Source organism: Egretta garzetta, unplaced genomic scaffold, assembly GCF_000687185.1.
Source record: "Egretta garzetta isolate BGI_Z169 unplaced genomic scaffold, ASM68718v1 scaffold372, whole genome shotgun sequence".
In the NCBI taxonomy this organism is placed as follows: domain Eukaryota; kingdom Metazoa; phylum Chordata; class Aves; order Pelecaniformes; family Ardeidae; genus Egretta; species Egretta garzetta.
The window spans coordinates 558,243-573,604 of NW_009258889.1; the positions used below are offsets into that span (position 1 = coordinate 558,243).

The following is a 15,362-nucleotide window of genomic DNA, read 5'->3' on the forward strand; positions in this document are numbered from 1 at the left end:
ACCTTTTGAATTCCAAGGTGCCACGAGTTTTGTGCTATTTAACCTTTCTAGACTTATTTCTTGGCTTGTGCTAGTGAAGAGGTATCTTTCTCTTAAATTGTGTGATTCCAGAGTGCTATGTGCAAGTCCAACAAGAAATTAATGCAGTTGCTCTTCAATATGTCTGTTTGGGTTATTTTATGAAACTTAGAGGATCTCAGTCAGCTTCTATCTTTGTTTTTAAACTCGCTTGGAAATGACTAGTGAGTTCAAAAGTTAAGATGAATGTGTCCACAGCATATGTAAGCCTAATTTCCATGGTAGACCCAGTATTGACAATACTGTGGATTATCCTTGGGGGGGGGGGGGAAGGATGTTTTCTGTGGGGCTGCTTATTCTGGAGAGGGGGATCTCTGACCATACTTATTTGTAGTTCTTTGGCAAATGACGTCAAATTGAATTCTCATCTGGAGAGGGAAAACTCTGGACTCTGTAATGTGTGTGTTTTCTTTTGGATGGAAGCTGAAAGTTGTGTGTATCTTTCAGTGATTCTTTCAGTTTCCATAGCGGGTAAGGATTTAAGAAAGCCTAAATAATGCTGTTAATGTCTCAGAAGGCTTGTTTTCCTGATTTTATTTTTTTTCTAACCATGTGCCTCTCCTAATATTTCATAAAACAGCTATTTTTGCCTATATTAAAAGCTGTTACTGTTGCTGTGTTTAGCTCACAAATTTGTAATGCACATTACATATTTAATTACTTGAGGGGGAAAATGTGAAGTATGTATTGCTTCTACCAGAGTCTCGGTTATCAAAAGGCAGTGTCTCTGTAGTGAAGAATACACCCCACGTGTCATTCACAATAGAACATGTTATTGCTTAGAATGGCAGCTAAAATGAGGACTGGAAAGCAGATTTTTATTCACTTTGGGGTTTGGTAAAAACTACTTTTCCCTGTTGCTTCCATTTCCTGTCTACAATGGAAATGACTCCTCCATGCATCTGTGTGGTGAGAGAGGTCGGTTGGTTGCGGTGGTCATATAGGTTAATGAATACCTAAATACTATTATCTAAATCGTTTACCAAAACCTGTGGCAGGCTCATCCCCTTTCTGACTCTTCAAATTATTTTAGATGTTGTCAGTACAATCTGACACCCATCAGGGCTTTTCATATCTCTGAATAACTTGGGGTTTAGGGTAATTTGCCCTTCAGAGGATTCATCTAGTGACTGCTCAGAATGAAAATTTCTACCAACAGATCTCCAGTATTACCTTTGTGTCCAAGGACACAGTATTTCTGCTGAACTCAGGACCTCTGTTCTGGAGCCAAATATTTTGACCTAAAATGGGATTGATGGGAAAGAGGGAAGTAGAGGAATTAATTATTTTCCCCCTCCTTAGTATACTGTCCCAAGCATGAAAATCCTATTTAGCCTTATATTGGAGCCAATACTTTTATACAGTAATTATGGGCTTATCTGCCTGAAATTTAGAGCACTTCTCTTTAGACTGCATGTATTAATTACTAGGGTAGTTTCTGTCCTATAGAATCAAAGGCTGAGTTTCCCCACTTGGCATCTCGGGTGTTGTTCTGTCCTTTGGCAGAAAGGTGTATACCATACAACCATGAGCATGTTCTGTTGATTCTTGGCATGATTTGCTTTACTGCTTGTCCTCACTGATTTTAAATTTTTTTCTTATCCTTTCTTTTTTCTAGCCCTTCTAGGGTCTCCAGCTGGTGGAATCCAAAATTCCATCGGTTCTGTTGGCACGGGCCAGCAGAATACTCCATCGCTAAGTAATCCTAATCCGATTGACCCCAGCTCCATGCAACGAGCCTACGCTGCTCTTGGACTGCCATATGGCAACCAGCCTCAAACACAGCTGCAGCCCCAGGTACAAGGCCAACAGCCGGCACAGCCTCAGGCTCACCAGCAGATGAGGACCATTAATGCATTGGGTAGGTGGAAAAAATACCAAGAAACTAAGGCGTTAAAATAAACTGAACTGTTGATTTTTTAGGATAATCTAGTGTTTCACTTGATCAGAGTAGTGACTTTCTGCTCATGTTGATTAATAACTTGAAATTTTACTAGTCATAAACACTACCATTCCTTTACATTTGAATATTAGAAAGCTTTGAATATATTGTTTCTGCCAAATAGCAGTAGTTTTAGTTTCTTTTGAAATAATAGTCCATAGCTTATTGCTGTCTAAAGTGATTAGACAGAATTGCTGAAGGACTTTGGTTTGTTTAACAAGTATTTCACCTGTTGTAGCAGATGATTCTGTCTCAAATGCTGATTTCTTTCTGGAACTTAGTTGTAGTATTACCTTCTTTTTAGCTTATTGAACTAGCCTTAAGAGTTTATGAATTTTAATAGACTGGCTTTTGTAGAAAAAATTTTCAGACTGAAAGTAATTTTTTATTCCATAAGTAGCTACGTGTATGCACCACAGCAGATATTATCATAAAAGTACTTATCTGATACACTGTCTCTTTCGTTAGCCAGTTGGTCAGTAAAGTGTAGTTTTGCCATGTTACTGTCAAAATTGTCAACTGGGTGCCAATGTTGTTTAATTTTGTCCCAAAGGAGCCAACCAGATGAACCTTCCCACAGGAGGAATAACAACAGACCAGCAAGCTAGTCTAATTTCTGAAACTGCTCTTCCAACATCCCTTGGGACAAATAAGTAATGCACGCATTTTTATTCTTGCTCAATTAAACATATTTTTACATGCTTATGAATGTAAATAAAGAGCATGCTTTAAAACTAATTGTATTGTCATGGAAATGATCAATCGTGTCTATGGCTTCGCTTTTCTTTCCTATTTCAATTCTATATCTACCACTTTGTCCCCCCAGAGAGCCCTAGAATATTTAGTATAAATGAATTCCCAAAGGAAGAATATTTTACATTTTTAAGTTGTGATTCTTTATCATTCAAACCATGTCTTGCAAACTCCTGAGCTTTGCTGCTGTATGTGTTGCAGTTTGCCGATACCAAAATTTCGCTTAAAGAACGTTTGATGCAGTAGCTAGAAGTGATGAAAGGAATTACTTAAAAATTACTTCAGGCATCAAACATACAACAGTACTGTGCGTGCTGTACTGTAACAGTCCCTTTTTATTTTAGCCCACTAATGAATGATGGCACAAATTCTGGCAATGTTGGAAACCTCAGCTCAATGCCAACGGCTGCACCTCCTTCTAGTACCGGGGTAAGGAAAGCATGGCATGAACATGTCACTCAGGACCTGCGCAATCATTTAGTGCATAAACTGTAAGTATTCACCAAGACCACGTATTTTTCCTGAATGTTTTTTAAGAATTTCACTACTGTAGTTCTACTCTTAAGCTGAAAAGTTGTTGATGAGAAAGGTACCAGTGGTGGTTCTCTGCCACTGGGCCCCTGAGGATGACCTGTTGCCTTTAACCCTCCTCTTCAGTTCATTCATTGTGCTCATTAAGGAATAAGCATTAAATTAGTTCATATTGCTAGTAAATGCACTCTGCTATAGTAAACAAGTATTTACATTCTATAGACAGTTAAACCTCACATTTTTTCATCACTGAATTTGTTTAATCCTGTGGGGAATAGTGCAGTATAGATTCCTTTTTTAACAATTTTGATACGCTTTTACATCTCTGACGTGTGAAGGAATGTCCAGGTTGAATATTATAAAGCTGTATTGAATTTTTTTTTCTCTTAAGAATTTTTCTTTTATTCTTTCTCCTTTCTTGTAGTGTCCAAGCCATCTTCCCCACTCCTGATCCGGCAGCACTGAAGGATCGCCGCATGGAGAACTTGGTGGCTTATGCCAGGAAAGTGGAAGGAGATATGTATGAATCTGCTAACAGTAGGGTATGTTGCTTCAGTCCAGGTAGTCAGTACATGTTCAAGAACAGTAGTATCACAAATCTTATAAGCATAATGAAAACCACAGAGAATCATTTCACTGTTCTCTTGAAGAGGGAAGTCGTGCTTTCTGTCTATGGCAGTGTTTGTGTAGTCTCAAGCCATCTGATTAATGTCACTCCAAGCTAATTCACCTCCCTCAGCTCCATGAAAACTAGACAACATTGTCCCAGCTCTATTTACATTCCTCCTGAAACTGTGATTGACGTGCATGAAGATTGGAGCACAGCTTGCAGTTCTTGATCTTTCCCTTGCCGACTTTTTCCTATCTGGAAATCAGCGTAAATAGTATTTTAAAAACTTTTCTTAGTGCCTCTTCACCGTTGGAGGTTTTCTCTAGGATACAGTCCTGTTATATTGCTTACCTTTTACCCGCACTGTTGAAATTATTTCTCCTCTACTCAGCACCACCGAGAGTGATTTGACTAAGAGACATAGCTGTTCCACATATCAATATAGGAAGAAGTCAGTTTGCCTGCGTTTGTCCTTGTGCATGGGAAACAAGACAGAATTCCTGTTCTTGCTCGTGATTTTTGCTCTGTCTGCAAAGAGGTGTCAGTTTGAATCTCTATTACTCAGAGGGAGCAAATCCCTGTTGATTGACATGCTGAGGATAGTATTTCATTATGGCCCTGTGGTAATTCTACCCTAAAGGGACCACTCCCTGAAAGTTTTCATCAGGTAAAGACAAGTAATAATAGCTAATGAGATCTTACCTGATCAGAATCTTGAGGTCCTTTCCTAAATAAGGTAAGAGTATCTAAAGAGAGTAGTTAGTGGCATTTCAGGTGATAATCATCCAGTAAGACAGTAACACTTAGTCTGCCCCTCTGAGACGATCTCCCAGAAGAGCTGAAGATGGAATGCAAGTTTTAATTCCTAGAGGTAGATAGGCAGTGGCCATACTTGTAATCCTACTACTGTGTCAGCATTGGTCAGTGGCAATATCGTATTCTCCTTGTGGCTACCAAGAGGTTGTTTAGCAAGGAAGACTTGTGTGTGATCACCCTTGATCACCCTGGCAGCTTTAGAAAACAACTTTAGAGAGAACGAGGATTTTGTAGACATGCATAAGCATCTAAATACCTCCTCAGTAAGGATGAGTGTAGTAGACTTCGGGTTAGAAAATTAAATGTCTTCTGACCTCTATGCCAGACTAATACCCAGAAGTATCTTCTCTTCACCTCTTAAAACAGCTGTCAGAGCCTTGTTGCCAGAAGTCTCTTTTATGAGAATTCATCTAACGTATTTGGCTCCAAGCAGCAAACTTGGAAGAAGGGAGTAGTTTAGAATGTATTAACGATGCCGTGTGGAATTGCATCCTTTTTTTTGAGGAGCATCCGTTCTACTTTGACATTGAAAAACAGATTAAATTGAGGCATCATTGTAAGCAGTTTGACATTGGTTTAGTAGTATGTGCTGCTTGTGAACATGTCCTTTCTCAGGAATCTTTGCAGTGTGAAAGTAGCACAAGATTAAATTTACAAATCGGAAGTGAAAGGAGAAGTGTCTTGAGCAGGAAGAGGGAAGGGGCTGTAGTGCTTTTAAATTGGACAGCAGAAAGGGTCTGCACTGATGGAATTTTGAGACATTTGGAGGAGGGAAGTGACCTAAAACCAAAGCTTTATATTGATTGCAACACTGGACTTTCTTAAAAAGGCTGGTGAGGAATACCTATCTCACTCGTTTTCTGAAATGAACTCACTCCTACTGCGATAACAAATTCTAGTGTTGATAAAAATTGGATGAAATTAAAATGATTGTGGGACAAGCATCACTCAACCTTTGCTCCATGTAACACTGGGTTTTAAGAGCACAGGTGGCCCCACGAAAGAAATGTAGTCTTCAGGGTCTGTGGGGATGTTTTGCCTTTAACAAGTGTGTAATCTCATGCACTTGGCAGGTGCGTGTCCAGCAATTGCTGACAGGCAGAATTGTCTACCTTGCTGTGCACTGTGACTGGCTTATTTGATCTGTTGTCAATGTAGATTGAGTAAAATGGATTTTTCATCTCGTACAGATGTCGTGTTTAGTTGCCTGTGCCTGTGGACTATTCTTCACCGATTTCTTGCATTCCTTTGGGGTTTTGTCTGGTTTTGCTTATTCCTTGCAACGACTGTCGGTAGTTAGACTCTTTAGGAGAAGAACGGTTCCTTTCTTTATGTAAAAATTGATCTGTCCTTAACATCTGTCTCCTGAAGTTTATTTAGTGTAACTGTGTTGCTGGGAATGTTTGTTTGGTTTTGGGGTTTTTTTTGTCTGTGAATGAGTGGAAATGTTTATTATGAAAATAACATTTAAAAATCATTAACACCTAGAAACTAAATCACAGCTTCCTGGCTTTGTCAAAGCAACAGAGAACCTGCAGTCTTCTCCTTTGTCTGCTAATCTACTCAGAGTAGATGTGAAGGATAGCCATAAAGCCAAGCCTCATACGTGTTTTTTGGAAGCTTTGTTTTTCCTTTTCTGCGTTAAAGCAGTGATGAGACTGTCTCAATTTAACAGAATTCCGAAAAGCAGTATTTCTTTTTCAAATAGGCAGGTGTATACCTTAAAAAAACAAACCAAACAAACAGGTGACAGTGTTCTGGTAGACAACATGACTTCTGCTGCTGCTTTCTTACACTTGACGCTGAGTACTTTTTTCTCTTTTAGGATGAATACTATCATTTATTAGCAGAGAAAATCTATAAGATACAAAAGGAGCTAGAAGAGAAACGGAGGTCTCGTCTACATAAACAAGGGATGTTGGGGAATCAGCCAGCCTTACAGACCCCAGGACCTCAGCCCCCTGGTATCCCACAGGTGGCTGCTGCCATGGGCCAGGCACAGCCCGTGAGGCCGCCCAGTAAGTACTTCTATAGGAGGTGCTTCTGCATTTCAGCTGTAGCTCTGCACAGTTCGTGTCCTTGGGCTCTCAGGTTAATCTCAAGTTCATATTTTAAATTGTTTTATGCTGACCATTCTTCTGTTGTGTTACAGATGGGCCTATGTCCATGCCAACCGTGCCTATAAGTCGTATGCAGGTTTCTCAAGGTATCTATGTTTTCCTTTCTAATTGCAATTTGTGGGTTCAAAGTAGTTGTTAGAGGGAAAAGCTGATCTTCTGTTTTTCTTTAGGAGTTGGGGTGGGGGGAACTACTGGGTCTCCCTTTTCTCAGCATCATTCATTGTTGCTCTGCAGCAGGAACTGTCTCAGTGCAGTCTTGTCGTAAGAACTGGCAATATATACCCAATACTTTGCTAGCGGTTGGGAAATAATTCAGTCCTTTCAAAAAGACGAGAGCACAAGCAAGAATACTGTGGATAATCTCACTTAAAACACTGTGATGGTGGGGGGATGGGGAGGAGGAGGATCCTGGCATGTTTTCATCAGTTAATTAGCCAAAAATACACCTGTAGCTGGAAATCCTAGCACATTAATCCTAGAATCTATACAACTAATGATATCCTTTCTTTGTTTCTGCTGAAAGAGCTTCTAAAGAAGCCTTGTAGTTTGTTCGTAGTGCTGGTGGCTTGCCATCACTGATTTAGGCTGCTGTGGGCTCATGGGTGGTTTGGGTGGGGTTTTTTTCTGAAAAATAAAACCCTGTGACTTTTAGGTGCTTCAGCTTCCTCCAGAAAAAGTGTCTCCAATTATTTTATTTCTTGGCTTAGAGTTAGTAGTAAGTTGAAACTTGTGTTGAAATGTCCTTAAGAAGTTACATCCTTTTAAAATGCATTTCAGTAGGAGAAAAATTTGACAGCAAGTGTAGCTCCATAATTATTTATTTACACCTTTATTCTTGTTAAACAAGTTTGGGTTTTTTGGAGGGGTTAAATGTTTTCTATAAAAAGCACAATGCCTGTTGAAGAATATCACTTAGTCCCAGTTTGAGGCTAGGAGTTGCCTTCATATATACAACATGTATTTTTATCCTATTTACTTCAACCATTTCAGTGAGGCCTGAATAAGACATTGCTGTTTCAAAGCAAATGCCTGATTTTAAGAAACCATCCCAAGGTATCATTGACAAACAACTGGTATTCTTCTAAATACTTCTTGCACCCTGATTTGTCTCTTAAGCCAAGTAATTTGAACAAAGTTAAAAAGATAAAGTGTGTAGGGCAGTCAAACTTGAGTCATAATAAATGTTAATTTTATAGTAGAGTGTACATACATCAATTCTGATGACTTGTTCCTAATGAGTTGTTTTGGGGGTGCATTTGCAGGAATGAATCAGTTTAACCCCATGTCCATAGGGAATGTACAGATGCCACAAGCACCCATGGGACCCCGCGCAGCTTCTCCAATGAACCACCCTGTACAAATGAACAACATGGGCGCTGTTCCTGCGGTTCGTACTTCTTGTTACCAAGTTCTTCTCAAAATTGGTGGATTACGTTTAGTGGTGTCAATGCTGTTCTGAAAAGGCCATGTCATAGAGTATTACTGTAAATTGTAGGATAATTTAATGGAAATGTACCGAATCTGTCAGGCTTTTATTGAGGTGTTTGTTTTCAATATTGACATGGGTTTTTTGGGGGCCTGGAGGGGGTACACACCAAAACAACCAAACTTTAGAGAGGTAGATGCCAGAGATGCAATAATCTCCAACAGTCTGTGGAAGAGCATAGTTCTTTCAGAAACTGTGTCTTTGCAGTATATATACCTTCTTTATTCCTGCATGATAATATGTTTTTATTCTTTAGAAAAACAAAAATATTTTCAGTTTCACAGGACTTATCTCTATTAGCTCAGAGAACAAAATGCAGTTTTCAACACTCTTAGTAGAGTTTTGAATATTACCTGTTTAACTTCCTCATGAATACTATGGAACAAATGCTAAAGTTCTATGCATATGCCCATTCCATTTGGTTTACCAAAGCCAGTTTTCCTTTTATTTTTTTGTCTTATCTTTTGGTTGATTACATTGAGTATTTTCCTTTGTCTTGCTACATAATACTAAGTGGTAATGTCTTTAATTTGGGTGTTAATTTTTTAGATGGCAATGTCTCCTTCCCGAATGCCTCAGCCACAGAACATGATGGGAGCGCATTCCAACAACATGATGGGCCAGGCTCCTACCCAGAACCAATTCCTGCCCCAGAATCAGTTTCCAGCATCCAGTGGGGCTATGAATGTGAACAGTGTGGGCATGGGTCAGTCGACAGCCCAGGCTGGGGTGGCACAGGTAAGATGTATTTTCTAATACTTGGAGTTATTTACTCTTAAATGGTTTTGTTCTAAGTTATTCAATTTATGTATGGTTGCTTATTTATATATCCATCCATTGTTTATTGTAGTCATCCCTGACTTTGGGGGGTCCTGGGTTACATCTGCCTTCTTCGTGAGCTCTTATATAACCTACCTACATATGCTAACTGGGAGGCAAGGCCCTGTAATTCCTGATTTAAATTCTAAAAAAAATGCATGCTGGTGAGATTTTTTTAGGGGGAATATCAGAAGTTAGTTTATGGGACGTTTATGAGCGTATGCTTTTTGTCTTTGTGTGAACCTTAGTAGCTAACTTTAAATCAAGAATTACAATAAAGTGGTTGGGGAAGATCTTTTAAAGTTTGTTTTAACCTGTCTACTTCTGAAGAGAAAATTGGGGTTTTTTTCTGTAACATTTTTCTGTTACAGTAGTGGTCACTGAAGTAGCAACTGTGCTTATGATGCCAAAATATATGCTTTTCCACAGGGAGAGGCTTGGTTTTTAACTCAGTCCAAGTAATTTAGGTTAGTTGAGACCTCCAGAGATCTCTAGTCCAGTCCCATCCTCAAATGAGAGATCACTTAAATCGGGTTCCTTAGGGCTCTGCTGAGTCAAGTTTGGAATAATTTCGGGATGGGGCATCTACAATTTCTTGGGCCCTGTCTCAGTTGTTTCACCACCTCCATTGTGAACATTTTTTTCCTAATGCACTTAGTTAAATAAAACTGACCATGTACAGGCAATATAGAAGCATGTTTTAAATTTGAAACCTCATCTGCAGGAAGTAACTGATTTAGATTTCTAACAGTAAGAGGTACATCTGGGGATAGAGTATTCTTTTTTTTTATCGCTAGTTATCTGATGCAACCTGTAGAAAAATGTATTGTTTAAAAGTCTGTGCACATCCAGAATATTGTTGCTGCTCTGAAAAGCAAATACACAATTTTCTTAAGCATCTGGAGTAGTCTAATTAGAATTTAAAAAAAAAAAAAAAAGAAAACAAAACAGAAAAAACCTCTTACGTCTTGCACTGTGCAGTGGGGCAGGCATTAAATGTGTTCAACTTTCTTCTAAAGCAGGGCTGCTCTCGAGTCCTTGCCTAAAATGCATATTTGCTCGAAACCATTTTGTATGCAAAGTCTGACCTTTGCCCAGCTAATGGGCACGATTTAGAGATTGCCTGCCTGCGGGTTTCTGCGTTACTCAGACATTGTGAGGATTCCCTCTCTGTGCCAGTAGAATTAATGTAAAAGGACGTGCATGGCACATCTAGGTCTAGGAGTAAGGTCTTTGATTAAGAGCCGATGAAAACGATTAGAGAAATCAGAGCATAGTCATTTGCAGTAGCAGCATTTGTTTATAGCTCATCTCGTGTTTAGACTTACAGTACTCTGTTAAAGAAGACTTCAGTGCTGTGATTTAAAGGATAAGTGTGATTCCCAGAGTTTTGGGAGTCACATGTCTGTAAGAAAGTCTCTCCCTCTAGCAGGGGCAGGTTCCCAGTGCTGCTCTTCCCAACTCCATGAACATGCTAGGACCGCAGAGTGGGCAATTACCGTGTCCACCAGTGACCCAGCCACCTCTACATCAGACTACACCTCCTGTGTCCACTGCTGCTGGGATGCCACCTATTCAGCACCAAACACCAACTGGAATGACTCCTCCTCAGCCAGCAGCACCCACTCAGCCTTCGACACCAGTCTCATCTTCAGGACAAACTCCAACACCGACACCGGGTTCCGTTCCAAACGCAACACAGACGCAAAGCACACCTACGGGGCAGACTGCGGCACAGGCTCAAGTCACACCGCAACCTCAGACCCCAGTTCAACCCCAGTCTGTGCCAACCCCACAGCCACCTCAGCAACAGCCAACATCTGTGCAGGCACAGCCACCTGGCACTCCAGTAAGTACCAGCTAGTTGCATTTTTCTTGTGTAGTGGCATTCCACAAGAGTTCTCGCTATGTATAGCACCAAGTCGGGAATGCATAGAGCCCATAGTTGTCAATAGTAGCTTCTACTTTAGCCCAAAAGAGTTCATTAGAGATGTGTAAAAATGTATGTGTGTTCAGATGGTTCTCAGCATTGTTTGAAGGAGGGGGGTGTATTGAATGACTTCAAACTGCTCAGAGTAAAAATGGCAGCAGTGTGCAGAAAGATGAGGCATAACAGGCCTACTACTATATTTGACCTTAATCAGAATCAGTCTTTTTTGATCATGAAATTTGCATAAATTTTTTCTTTGAAGCTTCAGTCAGGATGGATGCACATGTCGAGGAATGTACAGTGTTTTACTGGGCAGGCGTTTTCTCTCTGAAAGAAGCCTCTTTGGGGCAGAATTCTTCCTTGGCTTCTCCTCTGTAAAGCAGAGTTATTAAATGTGTTATATCGAAACTTGGCTACAGTGAGCTCCTGTATCCATGTTCTGCACTGTTTTAGAATATCATCTCATGTCTTTTTTGTGCTGTTCATTTTTAGTAAAGGAAAATATTTCTATATATGCAGTGTCTTTCTTTTGTACTGTTTTTACAACAGCTATCCCAGGCAGCAGCTAGTATTGATAACAGGGTCCCCACCCCTGCCTCAGTTGCTAGTGCTGATACGAATTCCCAGCAACTAGGACCAGATGCACCAATGCTAGAAAGCAAATCAGAAGTTAAAACTGAAGAAACTGAGCCAGAGACTAGTGAGACACAAGTGGAAGCTAAGACTGAGGTAAATGAGATTCTATACAGCTTAACTGAAAGCAGTGATAGATATAAAAGCACTTAATGATTTGTCTGAATTGGTGAGCTAAGGGGCGAGAGGAGGGTAGTTACTGGAAAGTAACTGTCCTGAGGAAAGCCATGGATGGAGAGTGCTTTGACAATCTCAAACTAATATTTTGATGACTCAAGTTTGGGTCATAGATGTAATACTACATCTCGTTGCATCCTTTCTTAAGGTGGAGGAGGATTTACAAGGATCTTCACAAACGAAAGAAGAAACAGATGGAACAGAGCTGAAACAGGAGCCAATGGAAATAGAAGAAAAGAAGCCTGAAATAAAAGTAGATGCTAAAGAGGAAGAGGAGAGCAGCACTAACGGAACCACTTCGCAATCCACATCGCCATCTCAGCCCCGCAAAAAAAGTAGGTGTATGAAAACTGAGTTTTTCTTTTGTACTTTATTTTTCTAGCATTTGGTTTCCACGGTCACAGTTCCTGCTGGGAGGTCTGTTTTGCACACGAATGCCAGCACATGGAGCTCTAAGAGATCCATACTTTGTGCAATTTATTTTTGAAAGTAGCGTTGCTTTGATGTTATATGAATGACAGGTGAGAAAAGCATGTTGTTGTGGTCTTGATCGCAGCAAGTCTTCTCACAGCTTCCAGTTTCTGCCCAGAAGGATCAAGGCAGTAAAGCAGTGATTGCTGGAGAAATTACAGACATAAATCTCTCCCTGTACATCTTAGCCAGTGCTCTTTCAGGGGAGCATAGTGTAGATATAATGCTCTCAGTAACTGTGAATATCCATTGCTTTGCTTTTCCGTTAGAGGACTGCACTTCTGGGAGAATCAGGTGCTTGAACTCTTCTCCTGAATCTGTATTCCTCCAAGGCTGGTCTGCTGCAATAGCCTTAAACTTTGAAGTCCTGTGTAGTTTTTAGAGTAGTGTTCATCTGAAAGCTTTAGGTCAGTAGTCTCTTAAATTAATCTACAGTGTTAGCATAGATTGAGGTGTGACTGTATCTGTATACTGTATATTTTTCCAAAAGAAAACTTGATGGCATTACAGATCTTGAATGGATGTACATAAATGAATGCATGCCTTGGGTTAGTAACAAATAATTGATTAAGATTCATAAAGAAAACAGGCAAGAAGAAATTACCCCATTTGTAGTGCAAGCTTTGTGGGAGCCTGCAAGATAGGTTTTTGGACTCAAAAAACCTGAGGTGTTTAGAAACTTCTGTCTCTTAGCATCCCGTTTTTTGAAATGATGTTTTCTGTGGTTAGGTTTTAGGTTTTGACCAAAGGTAAGCTTTCAACATGCTGCATATGTCAAAGAAGGGAAAGTGATGATCCATTTCATTACTTTTTTCTTTCTCCCTTGCAAAGGAAACTGCTATAACTACGCTAAGAGAACATTATGGGTGCATGCTTTTCAGAATGTGATCAAGAAATCATAAAGTTTTAAAGTTTATGCAGCTTGAATCTTGATCTCTTGTATATGCCTTGGGTTGCATTTAATTACTAAACATAATCTTTTTATAATGAAACGCTACGAACCACATTTTCATGTAGATTGTATTCTCAGTTTGTAGCATGGTGGGCCAGCCAAATGAGAGTGTGCTGCAGAACTAACGGGCAGAGCCTATTTCGAACAAAATGTAACAGAGGGAGCGGAAAGCGTATTAGTATTTATAAACCAGTTATATTCACAGTGGAAAGAATCATTGCTGCTTGTTAGGAGGAGTGCGCTTGCAAGTAAATCGAGGTGAGCGGTTGAAAGAGGAAGGTTCTTGCAGAATTAGTCCATGGAAGAGCTGTGCTGTCGTTCTGCTGATTCAGTCTGGCTTACTACCTATTGCCAATACCTCATTTAGTAACACAATTTATCTTAGAAATATTGTCACTAAGTAACCGTATAGTATAATGTGTGGGCAGGTACAACAGCATATACAATTTTAAATGGTGACATTTTCTCACCAAGTAGTTTGACTTTAATAGAGCGTTTGTATTAAAACGCTAAATAAACCAAGAGGTATTTGAGAGCAAATAGTGTGAAGTGTGCTTAAGAGTTATAGGATATTTTAAAACTACTGATGTGACTCATCTGGACTTTTTCATGGGTTACAAAAGTATTGGAAACTCTTCTTCCTTCCCATGCGGCTAGATTCCTGAGGTGCACGCCACAGTAACCTGGGACATAGCAGATAACGTGCTGTCACTGCTAAGGGGAAGGCTCGCAGGTGGAAGTGTATGTTATAGCTATAGCTATAGTTATGCTATAGTATAACTTAGCAAGTTGTGGCCTGATACCTTAATCTTTGAAAAGATTCCTCTGGGCCCTAAAGGAGTGAGGGTTTTGGGTACAAGTGGCTTCTGTTGTGGAGTTGGAATCTCACCTGTACCACCCATCCAGGTGTACTGAACACCATCGGCCTGGCTGTGCTCACCTCATATAACTAGACTGTAACCTGGCTTAAGTGATGGGAAATACTGCACGGGCCAGAGAACAGACCAGGACAAAACTGCTGAGATATTGGTCTGCTCTGTTCACTCACACCTAAATTTTTTGTAGTTTAGATTTTTGGAGAATTGCAGATGCAAGCTTTTTTTTCCTCATCAAGGTTTTGCATTCGTAAGTGGGGGCAACCAAACCCTTCCAAATTCAGGGTTTGGTTCTGTTTTGCCTTTTTTTTTTTTTTTCTGCCAATCTAACATAAGCAAGAAAGGAAGGGGTTTGGTTCCTTGCCTCTACCCTTGAGGTCTTCTCAAAAGAAACAGTATAACACTCCTTTGGGTAACTCCTGTCTCCTTATTGTAGATGGCTGCCTTAGATTGACCTTCAAGATTAGTTTTACTGATTTCTGCCCTTCCTTAGAAGACAGAATTATGTAAAACCTGCAAGGGCTTGGTTTTGGGGGGGTATTCAGGTGCATGGTCCTTATTGTTTTGAAGATGTCTTCATCTTCCTTTACAAATTTTCTCCTTAGTAATCATAAGCAGGACTTCCTCTGTTTGAAAGAAATAAAAATTTAAAAAGGTAGCATTATATTCTTCTCTGGCAGATAATAATACGTCATCGTGATTCAGGCAAAGATCCCATTTTCTTTTTACCACCCACACATCCAAGACAAAATGGGATAACTGGATGCCAGCTCCTTAAGAAGATCATCTAGCTACTGGAGGAGAACCGAGAGCATTTAATTGAGGAAAAGTGAGAGAGGGGAGAACAGGAACCTTCCTGTAAAATCTGTGTATAGGGAGATCCTGTGATCGAGTGTTCTGTTATTAGTGACGCTCCTTGGAAGCAGAGCAGCTTTTTTTACTGCTAAAGATGAAGGCAACTTTTCTTCATGTTTTTAGGTGAAGTCATAAATTTAAATAACAACTGGATTTTGATTTTAATTTTTTCAGACTTTAAAATGAAAGTAGGTTGTAAACTTTATCAGCAAAGGTAATTAAGCTTTAAGGAACTTGGCAAAAGTTGTGCTCGATCTTTGTAGTTTGGGTTTAAATTAAGACTGGATTTATTCTGGAAGATACTCTAGCTTAGT

At 39.8% G+C, this 15,362-nt stretch overlaps 1 protein-coding gene across 3 annotated transcripts in view; it reads left to right on the top strand.

Annotated features, from left to right (window-relative positions):
- The window catches only part of LOC104121974 (CREB binding protein), an 83,605-nt gene that overhangs the window by 41,209 nt on the left and 27,034 nt on the right, over positions 1-15,362 (top strand). Inside the window, exons 5-15 of one of the 3 annotated variants that reach the window (XM_035889663.1) lie at positions 1,697-1,939; positions 2,574-2,673; positions 3,118-3,264; positions 3,729-3,846; positions 6,556-6,748; positions 6,883-6,936; positions 8,143-8,237; positions 8,886-9,074; positions 10,585-11,004; positions 11,635-11,814; positions 12,044-12,230. In XM_035889663.1, the coding sequence (XP_035745556.1) occupies positions 1,697-1,939; positions 2,574-2,673; positions 3,118-3,264; positions 3,729-3,846; positions 6,556-6,748; positions 6,883-6,936; positions 8,143-8,237; positions 8,886-9,074; positions 10,585-11,004; positions 11,635-11,814; positions 12,044-12,230 (1,926 nt within the window). Of the gene's footprint in view, positions 1-1,696; positions 1,940-2,573; positions 2,674-3,117; positions 3,265-3,728; positions 3,847-6,555; positions 6,749-6,882; positions 6,937-8,112; positions 8,238-8,885; positions 9,075-10,584; positions 11,005-11,634; positions 11,815-12,043; positions 12,231-15,362 lie in introns of all 3 variants that reach the window. The other 2 variants (XM_009634046.2, XM_035889664.1) reach the window with 2 other exon arrangements.